The sequence below is a fragment of the Mustela nivalis genome, assembly GCF_964662115.1.
Source record: "Mustela nivalis genome assembly, chromosome: 5".
Taxonomy (NCBI): domain Eukaryota; kingdom Metazoa; phylum Chordata; class Mammalia; order Carnivora; family Mustelidae; genus Mustela; species Mustela nivalis.
The window spans coordinates 154,472,574-154,492,151 of record NC_139024.1 but is presented as its reverse complement, the minus strand read 5'-3'; the positions used below and the strand labels follow the sequence as shown (position 1 = coordinate 154,492,151).

The window sequence follows — 19,578 nt, the reverse complement described above, 5'->3', positions numbered from 1 at the left end:
ATTTCCTTTTCCTCCGCATAGATGTAACTCCTTCATCGAAAACCCCTCTGCGCTCAAGAAGCCTCAGGCCAAACTGAAGAAGATGCACAATTTAGGGCACAAAAACAACAACCTCCCCAAAGAGCCTCAGCCTCAGAGAGTGGAAGAGGTCATCAGAGCCTTGAAAAACGGCCTCGAGTAAGACCATAGACCCTATTAGCCGCCTACAACGTTTTTCCTTTCTAAAATCCTCGGGGGCCAGGAGCGGAGTGCAGGAAAGTTTTTCGAGATCATTTTAAAGTGTCTATTGCTGTAGTAGGTATTTTATTCTCGTACCGTAATCGAGGAAGCCTTAAATGAGTCTCAAATATGTGAAATATGTTGGGTTTCTACATCACATCCATAACCTTGAAGGAGATCCGAACTAGTGATGTGTTTAACTCGGCACAGTGTTGGGTTTCACGTAAACAGCGGTGGACAGACAGCTCTGACTTGGTGATCGCTGAGGAAGGATTCTGAAACCTTCCCGAGTTATTTTATTACATAGTATACTGTATATGTATTATGCCCTATGATCCTAAGATTGTTGGCCCAGAGTAAGATCTCCTTGGTATGCGGGGAGAGTCTAGAGTCGGTGTTGTATTTAAGGGGACAGAATTCTGTGAGCCTGGACCATCCTTGTTTGGCCGCACTCTCTCCCCCACTGCTTTTTCTTTTTTGGACTTTCCAGCCTCACAAGGGTTGTCCTTTTTGGCCACCTGGGTGGTACCAGAAACGACTCCTGGAGCTTTCAGAAAGCCGAGAGATTAGGAAACACACAGCCACTTCCCCCCACCGACTCTGCCCTCCCCAGAGCAGGTCCCGGCTTCCTCGTCCCCTTCGGAAGGACAAGGTCAAAGCCAGCACAGAGCTCACGAGTATATGTCCTGTTATTTTTGCAGTGAGTATCTGGAAGTTCACCAGACAGAGTTGGACAAGCTGACGGCTCAGCTAAAAGATATGAGAAGAAACTCTCGCCTGGTAGGTACCGTCCAGTCATTAGGAGGTTAACACAGTATTCCCTTTTTGGACTAAGAATCTTTTTTTTTCCTTCCTACTGGATGGGGATGTATAGCTGGGGAAGGGGAAGAGGTTGGGGACGAGCAAGAACCTTTAAGAAAAGCAGATCCAAGGGGCAGAATACTATCTGCTCCCTGATGTGTGTTTGAGAAAGAGGTTAAATTTCTTCTTAATGCTTTATTCTTAATACTTCTCAGTATTTTCCAAGCATGTTGATGTGGATACGCTTTATAATCAGGAAAAAAAAATATTAAACAGAAGCAACTACATGGCCCTACTCTAAATCATAAAAGGACAGGAAAAGTTGGGGTGCTCCTAGCATTTTGTTAACACAGAATTTGGAGCCCAGAACTACTAAGAAAATAGGGTAGGTTAGTGACATCAGCGAGGGTGAGGGGACCCAAGTGCACCTGTTATGAGAAGGTGGGAGGAGTCCCTATGCCCGTTGCGTTCTGTTTCCTTGTGCTCCAGCAGCTGACAGGTGGCCTCTAGTCTGATGGCTTTGTGAGGACTTGTCTGGTTGACCTTTACACCTACAGGTCACCTGTGTACTATTTTAAATGATTTTGTTCAGTTCGAAGTGATCTTACACCTTCATGTCTCAAGGTGTCAGAAAGCCTAGAAAAAGTCCACGTGCTAGGAGATACGGCAAAGCCTCAATGGCTGTCGCCTCCTGCTGCTTTCAGACACCTGCTAAGATGTGCAGTGGTGTCCTTCACAAAGGCTTAGAGACTAAAAGCTTTATAGAAGTTAAAGATTTTACACCCCGATGATGTTAGAGTAGGAACCACCCCATCTCTGTGGGGAGTGACTCCTTACAGGATGGCCTTCCACACTTCCGAATGCCCTTGACCATCCTCAGTGGCAACACATGTTTCTCCTTGGAGAACAATGGTGAATGGATGCAGGAGCTCCGGCTGGGACCTGGTGTTCCATAAAAAAACAAAAAACAAAAAACAAAAACGAAAACACCTCCTGATGGGGGACGTGGGAATGGCGTGTCGATCATTCTGTGATATTATGAGCACACAGGAAATGAACTTGCTTAAAAAACAGTTTGTGAAAGGCTTATCACGGCCCTCCGGGACGCTCCTCAAACACCACTTTTGTGTGTTGACGGGGAGGGCGAGTGTTTGTTTCCCTCTGACCCCTGCTCCGTTCTCGGTTAACTTGTTTTCCTTATTGAAAAGTTAACATGAATGTGTGTGCCCCTCAGGGAGTAAGAGAGGAGAGGGGAAAGCAAGTGAGACCTTTGGGTGCAGAGAGATTACAATGGAACTCTGGAGACACGGAGAATAAATAAGTATCAGCTCCTGCAAGTACTCTGACTGCTCTTTCAAATAACCCAACAGAACTTGACAGGAGTGATCCTTTCTTCCCCAGTAATGCAGAAACGAACACTGAATCCCTCTGTTGACCTCAACAGCAGTTTTGAGGAAACTATGTTCTAATCCAGACACCTTTTTTTTTTTTTTTTTTAGGGTGTGCTATATGACCTAGACAAGGTAAGTTACCATCCTGTGCGGGAGTGTTGGGGGAAAACAAAACACGGCATGTTTGCGGAGAGGTCCGTGATTTCCTTTTTAGGCATAATCAGATCTCCAAGAACTGATGATTTTTCTCAGCCTAGTAAAGGTCATGCTTTTCTCTAATGAGGGGTTTGAATAAGTACCATGATCTGTAGCTCCAATAATGTTTTCAAGGTCACGTCCATAAAAATGCCACCTGGTTGTAGGGTTTCTCTGCGGGCTGGTAAGTTCAAGAACTTCCAAGTGTTGGGAGGCCCTTACCTGTTGTTCTAACTGACTACCGTGTTTCATCAAATTGAAGACCTCTCTGATGGGAAAACACCGCGTTATTTTCTATGGCCCTAAGGGCCAAAAAAGTGATTCCACGTAAACCCTGGCATGGTTTGCTCTATTCGCTTAAAATCTGTATCTTGTACTTCCTGACAAAACTCTTCTAGCCTTCTTTTAAATGTAGATTGTGTTAATTACTCACAAGTGCTCCTGCCGCTCCCTTTGCGTGCCTTTTCATATACACGTCATTTTAATGCTGAATCACGGTGTAATTTTTTTTTAAGACATTTGAAAGGGTAATTAAACTTAAAGCATGTAATAACAATATTTATACCTCCAACGAGGAGATGACCTATGAACCACTATCATTATATTTGAGCACGTATAGACAGCAGTTTCAAAATGCACCCCGGTTTCGGAGACACCAAACTGTAGGGGGGTGAGTTCATCTTCAAGATGAAAAAATATGTTGCTGTCTTGCCCGAAATCCAGCAGATTCCATTTGATTGGCCTCCCTCGGTGTGTAGCACAAAGATTCCGATGACTAACTCAAGTTCATCTCTCGGAATACACGTTTGACATTTTAGAAGATGCTTTCCGAATTGTTATCAGAGATTCTCTGAAATAGCCAAGATGGGAAGAAAGGGGAGATATTTAGCATTTTCTGGTAATTTGGAGGATGAGATTGGGAAGAAGATACTCTTGCCAGTCGAGATCAGTTAAACTGGTAATGACTGTACTTTTTCAAACAACTTCTTTTAATTTCAGCAAATAAAAACGATTGAAAGAGCCATGAGACGCCTGGAGTTTCACATTAGTAAGGTAACGAAGTTCCTGTTGTCTGGGCTGCTGGGTTTCTGTTCTCAGTCACTAATCCGTACAGCTTTGGTCTAAGCACGGCATCCAGTCCACGGAGAATTGCTCACCTAAGTTGCTCCTAAGCTGAGTCGCAGTTAACTCTTCCAACAGGCAGGAAAGATGGAGAAGCAGTTCAGGACCTGACACTCTGGCACAGCTCTGACTCTCCTGCCGCTCAGCAAACATTTAAGTGGCTCCCACGGAGCCTGCTGCTGGGCTCTCAGCTCTGTGCCGTCTTCCTCAAGATTGAACCAAACTCACCGTGCCAGACACTTCACACTTGCGTTAACTTGACCCGACACTTCACACTTGTGTTAACTTGTACCCCATAAACGTCTTCATGAAGCCCTTAAAAGTACTTAGAACAGCTGCCATGTATGTCCCCAAACTCATTCTCAAGTTCCAGGCTCCTGTCCTTCCTCGCGTGGCGTGGTTTCCAGGCACATTTTCTTCCATCTCTGTCGCCTCAATGTGGGCCATTTTTGTCAGGACCCCTGACACCCAGCCCCAAACCCTACAGGTGGTTCACGGATGGTCCAGCCAGGCTCGCGTGGACTGGGACTCTCAGCCCCTTGCTCTGGACACTACCACGCATTCCCCGGGCAACCTGACAATAGTTCCCCTTGGGAGCCACTAAATCCCACCAATGGTAATTCCTGTGTCCAACCACGTGCGTCGGTCTCTCTTGCAAGCAGAGAGACTAGAGCCCTCAGCCGATCTCTCTGCGAGGAGTCAGAAGCCATCACTTCCAGTCACATCCTCTCTGGGCTGAACCCGACCCATGCAAACCTTGACTTTCCGCCCTGTGTGCGAAGGGACATGCATTCAATCTACATGATCCTCAGAAGCCTTTCGTTTTAAGATTCTGTGATGAGTTAGATGTATAGAAACGGATGTACATGCAGCTGCCTTTGCATGTTCCCACTTTGAAAAATATCTACTACCTGGGCGAATCTGAAATTACTCCCATTTCTGATAAACTCTGTGACTAACACAATGACATCCCTTCGAAGGTATCTGTGTGGCAGGCAGGTGCTGGCAAATCACTCTGTTTGGTTTGAAGCGCAGCAAGGAAACAAAATCGCACTCGGGTTGGAGAGTATTTCTCCATCTTTTAGCCATTGTCGTTAGCCAGGACCATCCTGGGGGTCACGAAAGGTGGGGAGTCGTCTGTTGTGCACAGCACACCTTCCAAGTGGTATTGAACTGAACAAGCCCAGCAGTTGACTTGGTGAGTCTCTGCTGACATAGGGGTGAGACCAACACTTGCCTACAGACTGGCAGTTCCCACTCGAGTGGGTACAGAGTTACCCTTTATCCTGCGGGCTAGTTCCATTTGGCTAGGATAGGTTGGCATTGAAGTAAAAACAAAGAATTAACTCTCCTCCAATGCAAAGTAACAGACTGCATCTTTAGGGCTAAACCGGTGTCCGCATGAGCAGTTTCCTGTAGAGAGAATTACAGTCTCAGACTTGAGCAAACCCAGTAGTGGGGAGAAGGGTAGAAGGGGCAGCTTCCCAGGGTACCCCGTGGGTGAAACAGTCTGGGCGGCCCTAGAAGAAGGATCCGCTCTTGTGTTTCTAGGGGTTTTGTGGAGGCCAAACCCATGAGAACGATCTGCAACGTTTATGTAAAATTCCAGATTCCAGCCCAGCCCTAAATTACCAAATCCAGAATCCCAGAGAGGGGGCCTGGGCATCAGCATTGTAACAAGCTCACCAGACGAGTCTTAGCTTGGCATTCGTGTATGACAGCCCACCCCCCCCCTGCCACCCAGCCAGCCATCAACCCCAAGATTTCATCAGCAGATTCACTACCCAAGACCTTACATCTGCCTCTTAATCAGAGACAGACCCATCGACCCCACAGATAAAAGGCTGCTTTCCAGAGTTTGGTCATTGCTCTCAGCAAAGTGGAGTGACTTGTTGAGGGAAAGAGCAACAGAGAGTCCTGTAACCAGACAATAATTTTAGTCTGTTAATGTGCCTCTTCTGAGCTGAGCGTGATTGACCTCCAGACAGAGACAGCAACGGTGGAAAATTCTGCCTACTCTAACGGGGCCTCCTGACACTTTGTCGTGAGCCCCCGAAAACCTGCCTTCAGAACAAAAGAGGGATTCTAACCTCTGAAACCATCATATTCATCTCCACCTTCGTCTGGTCTACGGCCATCTGAGGGAATAAAGTTTGTCCTGAAATGAAAAATTCAAGTTGTCCGAGGCAGATTCCTGCCTCGCAGAAGTCCCGAATTTCCTTTGCCTGTGCCAAAGGCTGATGTTCGTGTCTTTTTCATCTGCCTGCAAATTCCTGTGGTTAGCTGGCACGCGTGCTGACGATGGCGGAGAGCGCAAGATCGTGGACGTGTATACGATCAGCAATAACCAGGTGTCTTCCCCTCAAGCACTATCGATACTTGGAGCTGGTCTTTGTTGTAGGAGACTGTCCCCTGTCCTGAGGGACGTTTCGCAACATCCCGGCCCTCTGTCCCTACCAGATGGCAGTAACACCTCCCAGCTGCGATGCTGGAGAAAACAGCTCCAGCTTTTTGCCAAATGTCCCCTGGGTGTCAAAGCTGCCTTGGGTTGATGGGGAACTGCTTGCTGTCTCTGAGACAATAAGCGCTTGTCACGCTTATAGAATGCGTCCGATCCACAGTCACTTACAAACAGTATATTATTGTTTGGAAGTGTAAGCGTAGATGTATAGCAGAGAAATGTCTAGTTCTGAAATGTTCAGTGTTTGATCGAGTTTTGACCGTTGTGCTTTACCCTCATTTTTTTTTTTTAAAGATTTTATTTATTTGAGAGCAAGCATGAGCGGTGGGAAAGGCAGAGAGAGAGAGAGGGAGGGAGCGAGAAGCAGGATCCCCGCCAAGCAGGGAGCCCAACTCGGACTCAATCCCAGGACCCCAGGATCATGATCTGAGCCAAAGGCAGACACTGAACCAGCTGAGCCATCCAAGTGCCCCTCTTCAACCTCATTTTAAGAATAATTTAACAGATTTGTTTTCTCTATTGTTGAGGCTCTTTATTGAAAATGATTTTTGGGGGGCACCTGGGTGGTTCAGCAGGTTAAGCCTCTGCCTTCAGCTCAGGTCATGATCTCAGGGTCCTGGGATCGAACCCCGCATCGGGCTCTCTGCTCAGCGGGGAGCCTGCTTCCTCCTCTCTCTCTATCTGCCTCTCTGCCTACTTGTGATCGCTCTCTCTGTCAAATAAATAAAATCTTTAAAAAGATTTTTGGGGGGATTTTATTTATTTGAGAGAGAGCAAGAGCTAGGAGAGTGCTGTCCCTTGAAGAAAGACAGGGGGAAGCAGGCTCTCCGCCGAGCAGGGAGCCTGATGAGGGGCTTAATCCCAGGACCCCAGGATCTTGACTTGAGCCAAAGGCAGACGCCCTATTGAAGATGACTTTGTAAAGTCTTGACTCAAGTTCTTTTTAAAAAAAATGCTAAATGTAGATGTGTGAATATCACCTTGTGACAATACTCTTAAAATAAAATGGTAGGAGCCTTGTGGAAATCCTTCCCATGCTGTTGCTTATGTAGAAGACTGTGGTCTCCATCACCCAGTACTTGGCTTACACAGCCTACCAATGTTAAGTTCATTTTTATTTCATGAATTTGAAAAGAAAGCTCAGGTTAAAATCTGCTTTGAAAGAGAAAATGGATCCCAGTGGCTAAAACAATGGTGATTTGTCTCCGGCTCAAAGGATGATGCTTCAGGGGTTAGGGAGGGCCTGGGTGGCTCAGTCGGTTAAGCAGCTGCCTTTCTGCTCTGCTCGTGATCTCAGGGTCCCAGGATGGAGCGCCATGTGGGGCTCCCAGCTTGGAGGGGAGTCTGCTTCTCCCTCTGCCTCTGGTCCTCCCCCTGCTTATGCTCTTGCTCTCTCTCAAATAAATAAAAATCTTTTAAAATCGTTTTTTAAAAGATTTTTATTTATTTATTTATTTGACAGTGAGAGGGAACACAAGCCAGGGAGTGGGAGAGGGAGAAGCAGTCTCCCCACCAAGCAGGGGGCCTGATTCAGGACTCGATCCCAGGACCCTGAGATTGTGACATGAGCCGAAGGTAGACGCTTAACCAATGGAGTAACCCAGGTGCCCCAAATAAATGAATAAACTCTTTATAAATAAATAAGTAAGAGGATGATGCTTCTACCAGAGCCTCCTTGTGGGGGTCAGAGACTAAACATCTTCCGGACTGAACGATGGCCGGGGTCCCTCCTTCCGAACGGGGTTGAGCAGTGCTGTCCCTTGTATTCCCTCCTGTGACTCCCGACAGGTGGACGAACTCTACGAAGCCTACTGTATCCAGAGACGCCTCCAGGACGGAGCCAGCAAAATGAAGCAAGCGTTCGCGGCCTCGCCGACCAGCAGAGCTGCCCGGGAGAGCCTGTCGGAGATCGGCCGCAGCCACAGGGAGTACACGGAGGTAGGTGCCGGCCAGCGGGGCGGGTGGCCGGGGACTGCCCGGCAAGGTCATGCTGCCCTAGGGAGATGTCCTACTGTTTGCCTCTCCCGCACTGTTCTGGGGCAGTCCGTGGGATCGTTTAAGATGACCGTCCGGCCGTTCCATTGGTATTTTGGCTCAGAGTCGTCCCTGGACGCCACAGCCTTCACTGGCCTTTCCTGGTCCCTGAGCGTCGCTGTTGGGCACTCATCTCCTTGTGCCTTGGAACGTGCTTGCTCACAACCCTGAAAACCCACGCGAGGTCACAAGCTACGAAGCCGTTCACTGATTAAAGTCCTCCGGGTTCCCTGCTGCCCTGTAGTCTTTGCACAGGCAGGCTACCGATGCCCGTCTAACATGTCAGGGGCTGCAGGAGTAAGCCACGAGGCCCTGGTTTTTGAGATTCTAAGTACACGCCAGAATTTTCTAGCGTCCAGGCTAATCTGGCTTTATTCCTGGAAGTGGAACGGCCCCAGCGGTTAAGATAGCTGCGCGGAAAGCTAGGTATCACCAACGCCCCTGCCTGTGATGATTTTATCGTAAGGAAGTCCCTTTCCTTCTTGAAGGAGACAAGGCAAAGAGCCACGAGCAGAAGTGGGCCTCCCTTGGCAGGAGAAGTGGGCCTCGCTTGGCTTCTGCCTCTGAGGCCCCTGAATCTGACACAGGGAGCCCTTCCCTCCTCCTGGGGTCACCTGATACCAAGTGTCCTTGATGAAAGACTGAATTATTCAAGCAGCAGGGCTCACCATCCCCTGGTCTGCTCAGAGATCGAATTTCATGAATGAAGTCATCAGCCTCCTGGGGGCTCATGAGGCTCTGCCAGGCGGTTCCCAGCGCTGAGCCCCTGTCCCAGCCTCGGGAGGGACCCTGTGGGTTGCCTTGTACGGTCACTCCGGGAGCGCCTCTGGTCTGAACTGTTTGTCCCTTTCTGTAGTCGGGAAACACGGCTTCTTCACCTATGTTCCCCTTTCAGATGAATGCTTGTTAGACACATAAAATACAACACGTGGAATCCAGGAACTCAAAGGAAACCCATGATACTGAAATAGTTACTTCAGTATTAGCAGTCCAGTTATCAAAATACCTTGAAAGCAAAAATAATTTTGATGCAGTACTGTTTAGTTTATGCCACGTTCTTATTAGCGCATCAAAATTAAATCATCAGCTCTAACATTGCCACAAGTTATTGGAAGTTATGAAATTTTAAAGCAGCACAGAGTTTGAACGACTGTTCCCGGCTGGCGTGAGCACGCAGGTGATTTCCATCAGTCGGAGCCGCAGGCCCGCCTCACTGGGGCTCCCTTCCTGTCTTCCTACACTTCCACGCCATGCATTTCACGTAGAGGTTGTGACATCACGGGGACTTTCTCTTCCCGCATCCAAGTTTATGGGCCCCGGGGTCGAGACTCTGGGTTAGAAGCACCCCGGTTCGGGAGACCTCATTTGTGCATGGCCCAGGAATCAAAGAGCACTTAAAACGGGCCCTTGGACTCCAGGAGCAGTACCTGACCCACAGCCCGGAGACGCTGCCCGTTCTAGAACATTCGTGGGCTCGTTTCAGAAATACCCATCCTTGCTCAGATGCCAGCACGTGGCGTCTGACTTCGCTCCCACGTCTGGAGATGTAGAGGACTGTTTCAGCCAGAGGAACGGTGCCTTCGAGGAGAGAGGAGTCAGAGTTCCGCAGCGCCCTGCCTGACATGGCTGGTTTTTTATCTTCGGGACCCAGCGGGTCTGGGATTTGAACACAGAATGTTTTGGGTGAGAGCCTCGGGGGGCTGAGCCAGGACTCATCCCCCGCTGCCTGGGTGCCACAGAAGAGCCTCCAGACCGCAGAAGTCCTCACTGGCTGTACCAGTGCCCCCCCCCCCGCAGCCCTCGCCCCAGGTTTTCTGGAAGTCACCTGTGGCAACCCTGCCTGGCACGCTGACGTCACAGGCATTTGGGGAAAGTGTCCTGTGTTCCTTCCCCGAGCCGTGCAGGGCTCTAAGAGAAGGGGTTCACGATACTGAGACTCCGTTTCAGGCAGCACAGAGCTCAGACTTCAGGAAGTTTCCCCAGCGTATGCTAAGCGATCCGAGGCACCAAGAGTTCACAAGGGCAAAGTGCCATTCTCTCTCTCTCTCTTTTATTTTTTTTTAAAAGATTTTATTTATTTATTTGACAGACAGATCACAAGTAGGCAGAGAGAGAGGGGGAAGCAGGCTTCCAGCTGAGCAGAGAGCCCGATGCGGGGACTCTGAGATCATGACCCCAGCAGAAGACAGAGGCTTGAGCCACTGAGCCACCCAGGCGCCCCAACGTTTGCACCCCATCCGCACACCAGTGTGGGAGAGCGATCTTCTGAAAGGACTGAGGCACAAACAGGAACAGGACGCTGTCACCTCACTCAGCAACCCTCAAGTCCTCAGCTCCCAGAATGCAAGCAGGACCACTCCCTGTCAGGGCTCCCGGGGAGGGGAGGGTTCGTGGGCGTGGCCACCCCTGGGGGCAGGGCCCCCCCCTGGAGGCAGGCTGCTGAGGGGGAAGACAGCAGGTGCCACCCCACCCCCACTCTCGGGGGGGGGGGGGGGGGGGGGACAGCCAAGGTCAAGGCGGCTTCCAAAGCTGAAGCCTGCTGAGCTGCCCAAGGGCCCCACTGGGGAGAGCCGCTGACTGCTGACCGCCCTTTTCCTTTTTTGATCTCAAGCTGCAATTGCTCCGTGTAGGTCCTAAGATCAGGAGGAAGTAGGGCGGGCTGGGGTAGTGGCAGGTCTAGCCACACTCTTAGATAGTGTCCCCCTTTCTGCAGCAGAACGAGCGGGGGACTGTGGTCAGGCCCAGGAGTCATTTTGGGGCACCCGAGCCTTGCCGCAGGAACCCAGCCTCACTCACTCTGTAGGGGACAGCCCTGTGGCGACTTTGCATCCACAGGAAAGTGGGGACTAGTATCAACACCGTCGACCTTTACCCTGGTAACATCTTGCCGTGTTTCCTTCCCTTCTCTCACCTATGCTCCATTTTTTCTTCATCCTTATTTTTTCGCTGAATCATTTGACAGTAAGTAATGGACGTCGCGACACTTGACCCCATAAGTATTTGAGCCCAGAACCCAGAACCCACAGTGGTCGCCTGTGTTTCCCCGGGGACAAACACAGGGCATCCCCACAGCTAAGACAATTAGCCAGCTGAGGGAGTTACTGGATAGCCTGTGCGTTTTCAGACGCCCGCTCTTTGGTCTGGTCATGTCCTTGAGAGCTGTTCTAGTGCATTGTCCTGCTAATTGTCGGGATCTAATGGAAGGTAACAGGTGGCCTTTGGTTTTTATGTCTCCTTAGCCCCTTTTGTCTGGAACTTTTTCCCCGCATTACCATTTTGTAGAATCCAGACCACTTCTTACAGAGTATCATGTTCTGGATTCATCGATTTATCATACAATTTGATGAGCTCATTGATGTAACCTCTGAATGCAACACAGCAAGTCTTCTGCTGTAGGAGATCCCAGGGTCAGAGACTTAAGAACCTTGATCTTCTCCCTTTAGGAGAAGACTACTTTCCTTCTTCCTTTTTTTTGGGGGGGGGGGATTTTTATTTAGTTCTTTGAGAGAGCGAGATCACAAGCAGTGGGGGAAAGGCAGAGGGAGAGGAAGAAGCAGGCTCCCCACTGAGCAGAGAGCCTGATGTGGGGCTCAGTCCCAGGACCCAGGATCATGATCTGAGCTGAAGGCAGATGCTTTACCAACTGAGCCACCCAGGTGCGCCCAGACTGCTTTTTTTCTTATCTAACATCCCAGTCCTCATCACTGTGCATGGAAATAAGTGAATTTGTTCCTTTGTGCTCTGAATTTCCAGTACACCAGAAGGTTGGCGTAGACTCGGGGTGGGAGGGGACATTTGGTCTGGGGCTGGGGTAGCTCCCTGCAAACAGGTCAGTGCCCCCTGGTGTTCAAGACATCCAGCCTTAGTTGTCTGTTGGCTGCTCGAATGTCACAGGCTTTGAGCTGTTGGTGACCAAAGTCTTGCGCTGATGCCAGTTTTCTGTTCTCGTCACAGAATATGTGCACCATCGAAGCAGAGCTGGAGAATCTACTGGGGGAGTTCTCCATCAAGATGAAAGGTACCCTGTGCCCCCCCCCCCTTCAGACAGTGAGGCACCATCTCCACAGACAGAGCTCCCTGGAGTTTGAGGGCACTCACTATTTTTATTTTTCTTGCAAAGCCACCCATGCTCAGCCTTCCCCATTTGTGAATGTGTTGGTGTTCTAGAACCTTCTAGTCCGAGACTTGCCTACACCCTTAAATCTTTATTATGGCACAGCCTCAAGCGTACACAGAAGCAAAGAGAATGTTAACAATGAACCCCATATCACCTAGACTGAATAATTAGTAGGATTTTGCCACATTGACTTCATCTGTTTTTCCATTTGATGATATATAACCCAGATATGTGAGTCTGCCTGGGTGTATTTAAAATCCCTTAAAGAACAGGGACTTCTTACATAAATAACCACAACAATATTATCGCATGTTAGTAAAAAGAATACAGCTCTGTTATTAATCCACTCCATTACCCAGTTTCCCCAGCTGCCTCAGAAATGCTTTGTACAATTAGTTTGTTCACGCTGGGATCCAAATAAGGTCCATGTGTCATGCTTGGTCATGGGGTGTCTCTTGGGCTTCCTTTCATCTAAGCAGACCCTCCCGTTTTCGTCCTACCGTTGAAACTGTTGTTGTACAACTGCTGTTGTACAGAATATCCCACGTTCTCCCTTTGTCTTTTGGCTTCTTTGTGGTGTTTCAGTTGTTCCTTCCTGCTCGTGTTTTCTGCAAACTACCCACCCATTACTGAAGGGTATTTATTTTTAGTGTAAAACCCACAGAGGACTGCGTTTTCTTCCTTTGCCCAGTGTGTTTCCGGCGTTTGCTCTGGAAAGCTCTGACCTCGACGTGTAGATTGGTTGTTGATCTCTTTACCGTGGCGTGTTTGGAACAAAGAAGGCCCACCAGGGCTGGGAAACGGAGCGGAGCGTGGCCCAGTGTTGCGGGCAGGGCTCTCCGATCAGCCACAGCCCCCTTTGTCTTGAGTTTGGGCCCATTAACTGTGGTAAAGAGGGCTGGGGCGCAGGCGCTCTGGTCCTCACGTTCCTGCAGCACCTTGATCCCTGGGTTGTTGCTAATGGAGACTTAATCACCCTCTCCATGACTTTTTGCAATTAAGGGAATAGATAAGGGGCACTTTTTTTTTTTTAAGTGCTCAACAGGAGAACTTCGTTTTCTATTTTTCAAATGAGTCAGCAGGGCGCTGTTTCTGTCAAGCGCTGGGCACCCCCATGAGAATGTGAGAGCCACTCTGAAGGAGTTACTTCTGGAATAACAATGACCTTGACCTTCAGCTTCCCCAGGGGCTGCATTCTTCCCTAGAGCAGACCTGAGTGTGAATTGGGTCCCACGGAAGTTCTCCGTTTATCATTTTCTCCTTTACTGTCTTCGTGTTGGGTCCTCACCTGAGCTGCAGGTTCCAAAACCACTCAGGCTCTGTTGCGGACCCAGCAAGTCAGGATGATTTCATTAGCGGAATGATTTTGGAAAATAACTGCCTTGAATCAGCGTTTAGCAGAAAGCACGTTCCTCTTGTGTCCACCGACACTCGGCACCATCCGTGCAGCCCGATGGGTCTCACAGCTGAGAGAGACTCAGGTCACACACATCTTCTGGTGGTGAACACAGGGAGGACCAGATTTCCCTGATTTCTGTTATCCAGTGCACTCGTTTTTGGTGGGGTGATCATTTCCTCATTTTATTGACGGGAAATGGGTGTTAAATGACTTGTCCCAGAAGTCACATAGCAAGTTGGAGTCAAACTTGAGACTGAATTCCAGGGCTCTGGCTTCTAGAACGTTCCCAGGCTCAATCTCCTATAAGGAAGGAGGTTCAAAGAGCCAAACGAGAAACTGTTGCTCAAAGCATGGTCTCTTCTGTAGGAAGGTCATCTCCAGTCCAGCCCACAGGCAGCATGGCGGTCAGGGAGACAGTGGTGCTGGGGGCCCGCCATCCCTGAGGGACCTGGGCACCAGCTCTATCCCAGCCCTGTGTCCTAAAGGGTTGTCCTGGTGACAGAACCTCCCATTTGCTGAGCTCTTCCATCTCTGCCTTTCCCTGTTCCCTCTCTCCTGCCTGGTCTGCTTCTCTCGCTTCCGTCTAGGCCCTTGGTTTCCCCCAAGGGGACTCTAGGCCTGAAAGATACTGTCCTTTTTCATTACACATTACTCTCCCTTTGCACTTCCCTAATCTAACATGAAAACTCAGAAATGACAACCAGGAAGCCTGTCAGAGGGAACGCCTCCGTGGAAATCTTCCTCTCTCTCAGTAAAGAGAAGCCTCCTCAGGCTGCCAAGAAATCTACATCTTCGCAATCAGCTACTTTCTTATCTGTGATTCCTTCTGGTAGAACATAACCACCCCCCTGACGGGCAGACTAATGTCCCAGGAGGAGATTTCATAATATTGTCAGACCTGGTAACCCAACTTCCTCCCACCACACCCTTCCACACTTCCCTTTCTGCCACACCCAACACAAAGAAAACAACCCTTTTGGTTTTGTGTGAACGTGTGGCCTCCTGGGGTGTGGGTAGGTTGATGATAAAAACAACAGATGGGTTACAGAGCTCCTGCTCTCGGCCCAGCACAAGGTTGCATCCCCATGAGTGGCCCCTGGCTTTGAGTTCCACACAGTCCACTGGAGAAAAATGGATGTAGGAACCAGTGCATTCTAATTCGGTAGAACGAATGACCCCTTGGACCAATGGGGTGGCTGGCTTGTCTCCGCAGCCTCCAGCAGGGCAGGGACGAGGAGAAGGGTGCCACTCACCTATTTTGAGGGAGGGAAGCAAGAAGGAAGGAGGAACTCCCCACTGTAACATTTGATTTACAGCGAGAGGGACTGTTCTGGGCAGGTGAATAGCAATGGGATGGTGTTCACCAAAGAGGGGAAAACATGTTGACAAATGGCTGGTGGACGGGCCAGGTGGGAGCCCATTCTAGAAGAAGAGCTATGGCCGTCCATGGGCACTGGATCTTAATGTGCCTTGAATGTCAGGCTAACGAGGGAGACTCTGCTTAGCCGGGACCTAGATGAAAAATGGTCTCTCAAGGAAAACTACCTCTCCCAGCTCTTGCTTCATTCCAGTGACGTTCCAGGCAGTGGGTATCTCCAAGCCTGTGTCTGCCTCTCCAGCTTTCAGGGCAGGGCATACCTTGACAGAGGGAAGAACTACCCATGAGCTCGTAAATCTGCACTATTGATACCTGGTCAGTAAATCAGGAAGGCCTGGAACAGAACTCCTGTCTGTTCAGCTGCTTGACTCCTTTTCTTAGAGCAGAAGGTGTGACTTCCTTACCTTGATCACTCTCCCCCCGCTGTGGAACTGTTAATATGATCGCGAATACCCAGCCATCCTTTTCTGGGTGTACATGCTGTCAGCACGCGTGATCTGCTCTATCTTTAGAAAGGAAGGTCTTCATAGAACTGGCAAAAATGGGGAGCATTCTTCCGGCAGAAAAGTCTCTGAGCACAGGAAGGAAAGGTGTAGCATCTGGGCCTTCCAAACAAGGCCAGAGAAGAGCCGTTTTCTCAGTAATGGGTGTTTACAGTACAACAGGCAAAAAGGTGCAGAAAGACGGATCATAGAAACAAAAGCCCCCCCCACCCCCACCAGATGCTCACCCCCACGACGGTCTACAGAGTGACCATAATGAAAGCTCTCCAGACAGTGCAATAGGAATCACAAAACTGCTGAGAAAACATGAAACTTCCCCCAGCGGTGAAAATCCCAGCAGGCCACTGGCCAGGTTTGAAAGACATCAAGCTGCAACTGGAATTGCCCCACCGTGGGTTTCAATTCTGCAAGCAGCGTGGTGATTGGCTTACACAAGCCGCTAGAACCTGAGGAAGCAGAGCCCCAGACCTGCTTCAGCCTGGCTGGTGCTGGTTTGCAACCTTAAGCCAGTAATCAGCACCGTGGGTGATACTGCTACGAACAATTTCAACAGGTTTTGCTTCAATAACCTGGGCTTATAAGCTCAAAACCCATCACTACCAAGTACCTTTCTCCCATTTGGATAAACTCAGATATGAAATTTCTGGTCATTTTGAAAGGGGGGTGGGAAAACCCTTGAAAGCATTTTCCCCCCATACATACCTTGACCCACACGAATTCACCTGGTCGGTTTCTTTTTTTTTGTTTGGTTTTTTTGTTTGTTTGTTTTTTTAACCAGGCTTCTGTTGTAATTGCAAGGTAAACTGGCAAAGGATAAAACCTGAACTTATTTGCAGAGGTTTTATATTATTTTATTTTATGAAGACTTGCTCATTTATTTGAGAGAGAAAGAGAGAACACCCCAGTTCTAGTGGGGGGAGGGACAGTGAGAATCCTCAAGCAGAGTCCCCGCTGAGCCCTGGGCCCTACTCGGGGCTGGATCTCAGGACCCTGAGATCATGACCTGAGCAGAAACCAGACAGAGTTGGATGCTCAACCAACTTAGCCACCCAGGCGCCCCTCTGCAGAAATTTTAAAGGGCATTTTGGGTCTTAGAATTGGCGTGTCTCACCAGTTCCTATTTGTGGAAACCCATCAATTGTGCTTTTTTTCTGATGTATTAAAAAAATTAAATCCTCCAGAAAATAATTAGTGAACATTGACTTTTTAAGTTCCGCTCGTATTTTAGGAAATCTGTTCAAGTGGCTTCTTGTGTTCTCGTTGTCAGGCCCGTTCTCGGGACTGGCTCCAAAGTGGTGGGGAGGCAGAACCAGCTGGTGAGTTGCTGCCATCTACTGACAGATGGTGGTAACAGCAGGTGCTTTCTTAAGCCTCCCTGTCCTTGAGATGGGCAGAAAGCAGAACCCTCCATTCCCGTCTCACAGCTCCATAGGACTACTCACAGAAGGCAAAATGCCTGGTGTCATACCATCCTCATTATCTTTCCATGGGTAAAAGCATGTTTAACCTACTATAAAAACAACCAAGAAGGGGCGCCTGGGTGGCTCAGTGGGTTAAGCCGCTGCCTTCGGCTCAGGTCATGATCTCAGGGTCCTGGGATCGAGTCCCGCATTGGGCTCTCTGTCAGCAGGGAGCCTGCTTCCCTCTCTCTCTCTCTCTGCCTGCCTCTCTGCCTACTTGTGATCTCTGTCTGTCAAATAAACAAATAAAAAATATTAAAAAAAAAAAAAAAACAACCAAGAACTGAAAGGTCATAAATGGCCTCTTGAGACTGAACCACCAAGGGATCCGTGGGTCGAACGGACATCCTGCGTGTGAAGGAACATGAGTCCCAGGGCTGGTCTTGTACCCGCTATTTCCTCTCTGGCCACCTCTATCAAAAGGGAGGGACTGTTCTTCTCGAGTCTATTTTAAAATTTTTAAATGGTACCTTCTCATTTTTTTAAATACAGGCAAGTAGAACAAAAATGTTAAAGTCATAATATAGTCGCCCCACCAGTGCTAAACTTTGTAAAAATTGTCGTGAATACCCAAATAAGCTTTCCTCTGCATATATGCTGTTTGTCAGCCAACATACATGATCTTTTGTCTTTTCTCTTATAAAATAAATGCATGATACTTTAAAAAGCCCCATAAAAATCACTATATAATGTCAAAACTGTAACTTGCTTCACAATCCCATCTTATCAGAGATAATTATTTTTATCACTTTGATATATTTTTCTAGAATTTTTTCCTAAGGATACGTTTTTATGTAGCAGAGGTCATCCTCTACATAGGTTTTATATTTTGCCTTTTTGCTTTTTTTTTTTAACTTAATATTACTTTATAAACATTATCTTATGAAAGATATCTAAACACCTGTACTGAAATTTTTTCCTTGAAGAGTGGTCGGCACACAATGTCACATTAGCTTTAGGCATACAGCATAGTGATTTGACAGGTTTATATGCTGTGCTCTGCTGGGCGTGAGTAGCTCCCATCTGCCCCTATACCACACTATGACAATGCCGTCGACTGTATTCCCAATGATGGACTCTTCATTCCCATGACTTATTTACTCCGTAACTGGAAGTCTACCTCCCACTCCCCTTCACCCATTTGGCCCAACCCTCCACTCCCTTCCCTCTGACAACCATCAGCTTGTTCTCTGTTATCTATGGGTCTGCTTCTGCTTTTTGTGTACTTGTTTTGGTTTTTAGATTCCACATATAAATGAAATCATGCGGTATTTGTCTTTCTCAGCCTGGCTTATTTCACATAGCATTATAGTCTCTCGCTCCATCCATGTTCTCACAAGTGGCAAGATCGCATCCTTTTTTATGGCTGAGTAATATTCTGGTGTATATAAACATTTGTACTGAATTCTTAACTGGAATTCTTTATTGTATATATATTTTTTTAATTAGCAAGAAAGTACTAGAAAGTACTAGAGAGTTTGCCCATTTTTATTCAATTTGTCTCATTCCTTGATGACAGTGTTGTCTTCGTCTCCCTATTCGGGTAAAGGACTTTGCTTTGTGATTGGCACAGAAACAAAGCCAGGATTACTGATGAGCTTCTGTTAACAAGTATAGTCCCTTACATTTGCCCTGTACGTCCGATGTGCGTACCTTCCTCCCGACAACCTTACTCGTGCTTGACACACAGTAGGCACTCCGGAAATACTGCTGAGTAAATACGGGCCACTCACTCCACCCACCCGTATCCTCTCCCCTGTGCCTTCTTCATGAGCCAGTGGGGATACTCTTCCGTTCACATGCCACCTTCCTCCATTTAACTACCCTATGTTAAAGGAGATAGAATTTCTTGTTTAATTATATAAGTAACACGTTGTTACAAAAATTCAGAATATAGGGAAAAAAACCTCCTTTTACTGTCTCTTCATTGCTGTTCCCCTCTCTGATGTGTATCATTTGCTGTCTTTTCATACTGATAACCTCTTCTAAGTGAGCTGTATCTAGCACATGCTCGATGAGTAGTATTATCCCACTGCCCGATATATAATCGTTACTGTGTATTGTCTTCACAGTCATTGCCGTCCATTGTCTTTACAAACAGTCCTGTGAGGTGGACACGGCTCCCCTCCTTTTAGAGGGGAAGAAAGTGGAGTTCATATCTGGAGGGTACTCGCTGGTAGAGAAAAAAGAAATCTGCGTCAGCGTTAACTGCTCTGCTGTCTCTTGTCCTTGTCTGTTTCATCCCCCAAACTGCATTTTGTTCTGTTTTCTGGGTATCCGTGAAGTCTCTTTAATTTGCAGATCATTACCCCAGGACACAGACCCTCCCATACATGGAGTCTCCATAAATATCTACAGAAAGAAAAAAAAACGACTGATGAACCCCAGAGTCCTTGGGTCGTCCCACGGCACTGCTGTGACGTGCTGTGTTCTTGCTGGCACAGCCAATAAGGGGCTGCATCTCAGACTGGCAAGGACGAGCCAGTGGTGCGATGGCA

The 19,578-nt window shown here is 48.2% G+C and overlaps 1 protein-coding gene across 8 annotated transcripts in view; it reads left to right on the top strand.

The window, feature by feature from the left end:
- The window catches only part of RIPOR2 (RHO family interacting cell polarization regulator 2), a 202,390-nt gene that overhangs the window by 149,186 nt on the left and 33,626 nt on the right, over positions 1-19,578 (top strand). For all 8 annotated transcript variants that reach the window (XM_082731473.1, XM_082731474.1, XM_082731470.1 and 5 more), the window contains 6 exons: positions 22-177; positions 921-999; positions 2,520-2,543; positions 3,606-3,659; positions 7,978-8,127; positions 12,178-12,241. In XM_082731473.1, coding sequence (XP_082587599.1) covers positions 22-177; positions 921-999; positions 2,520-2,543; positions 3,606-3,659; positions 7,978-8,127; positions 12,178-12,241 — 527 coding nt within the window. The remainder of the gene's footprint in view (positions 1-21; positions 178-920; positions 1,000-2,519; positions 2,544-3,605; positions 3,660-7,977; positions 8,128-12,177; positions 12,242-19,578) is intronic.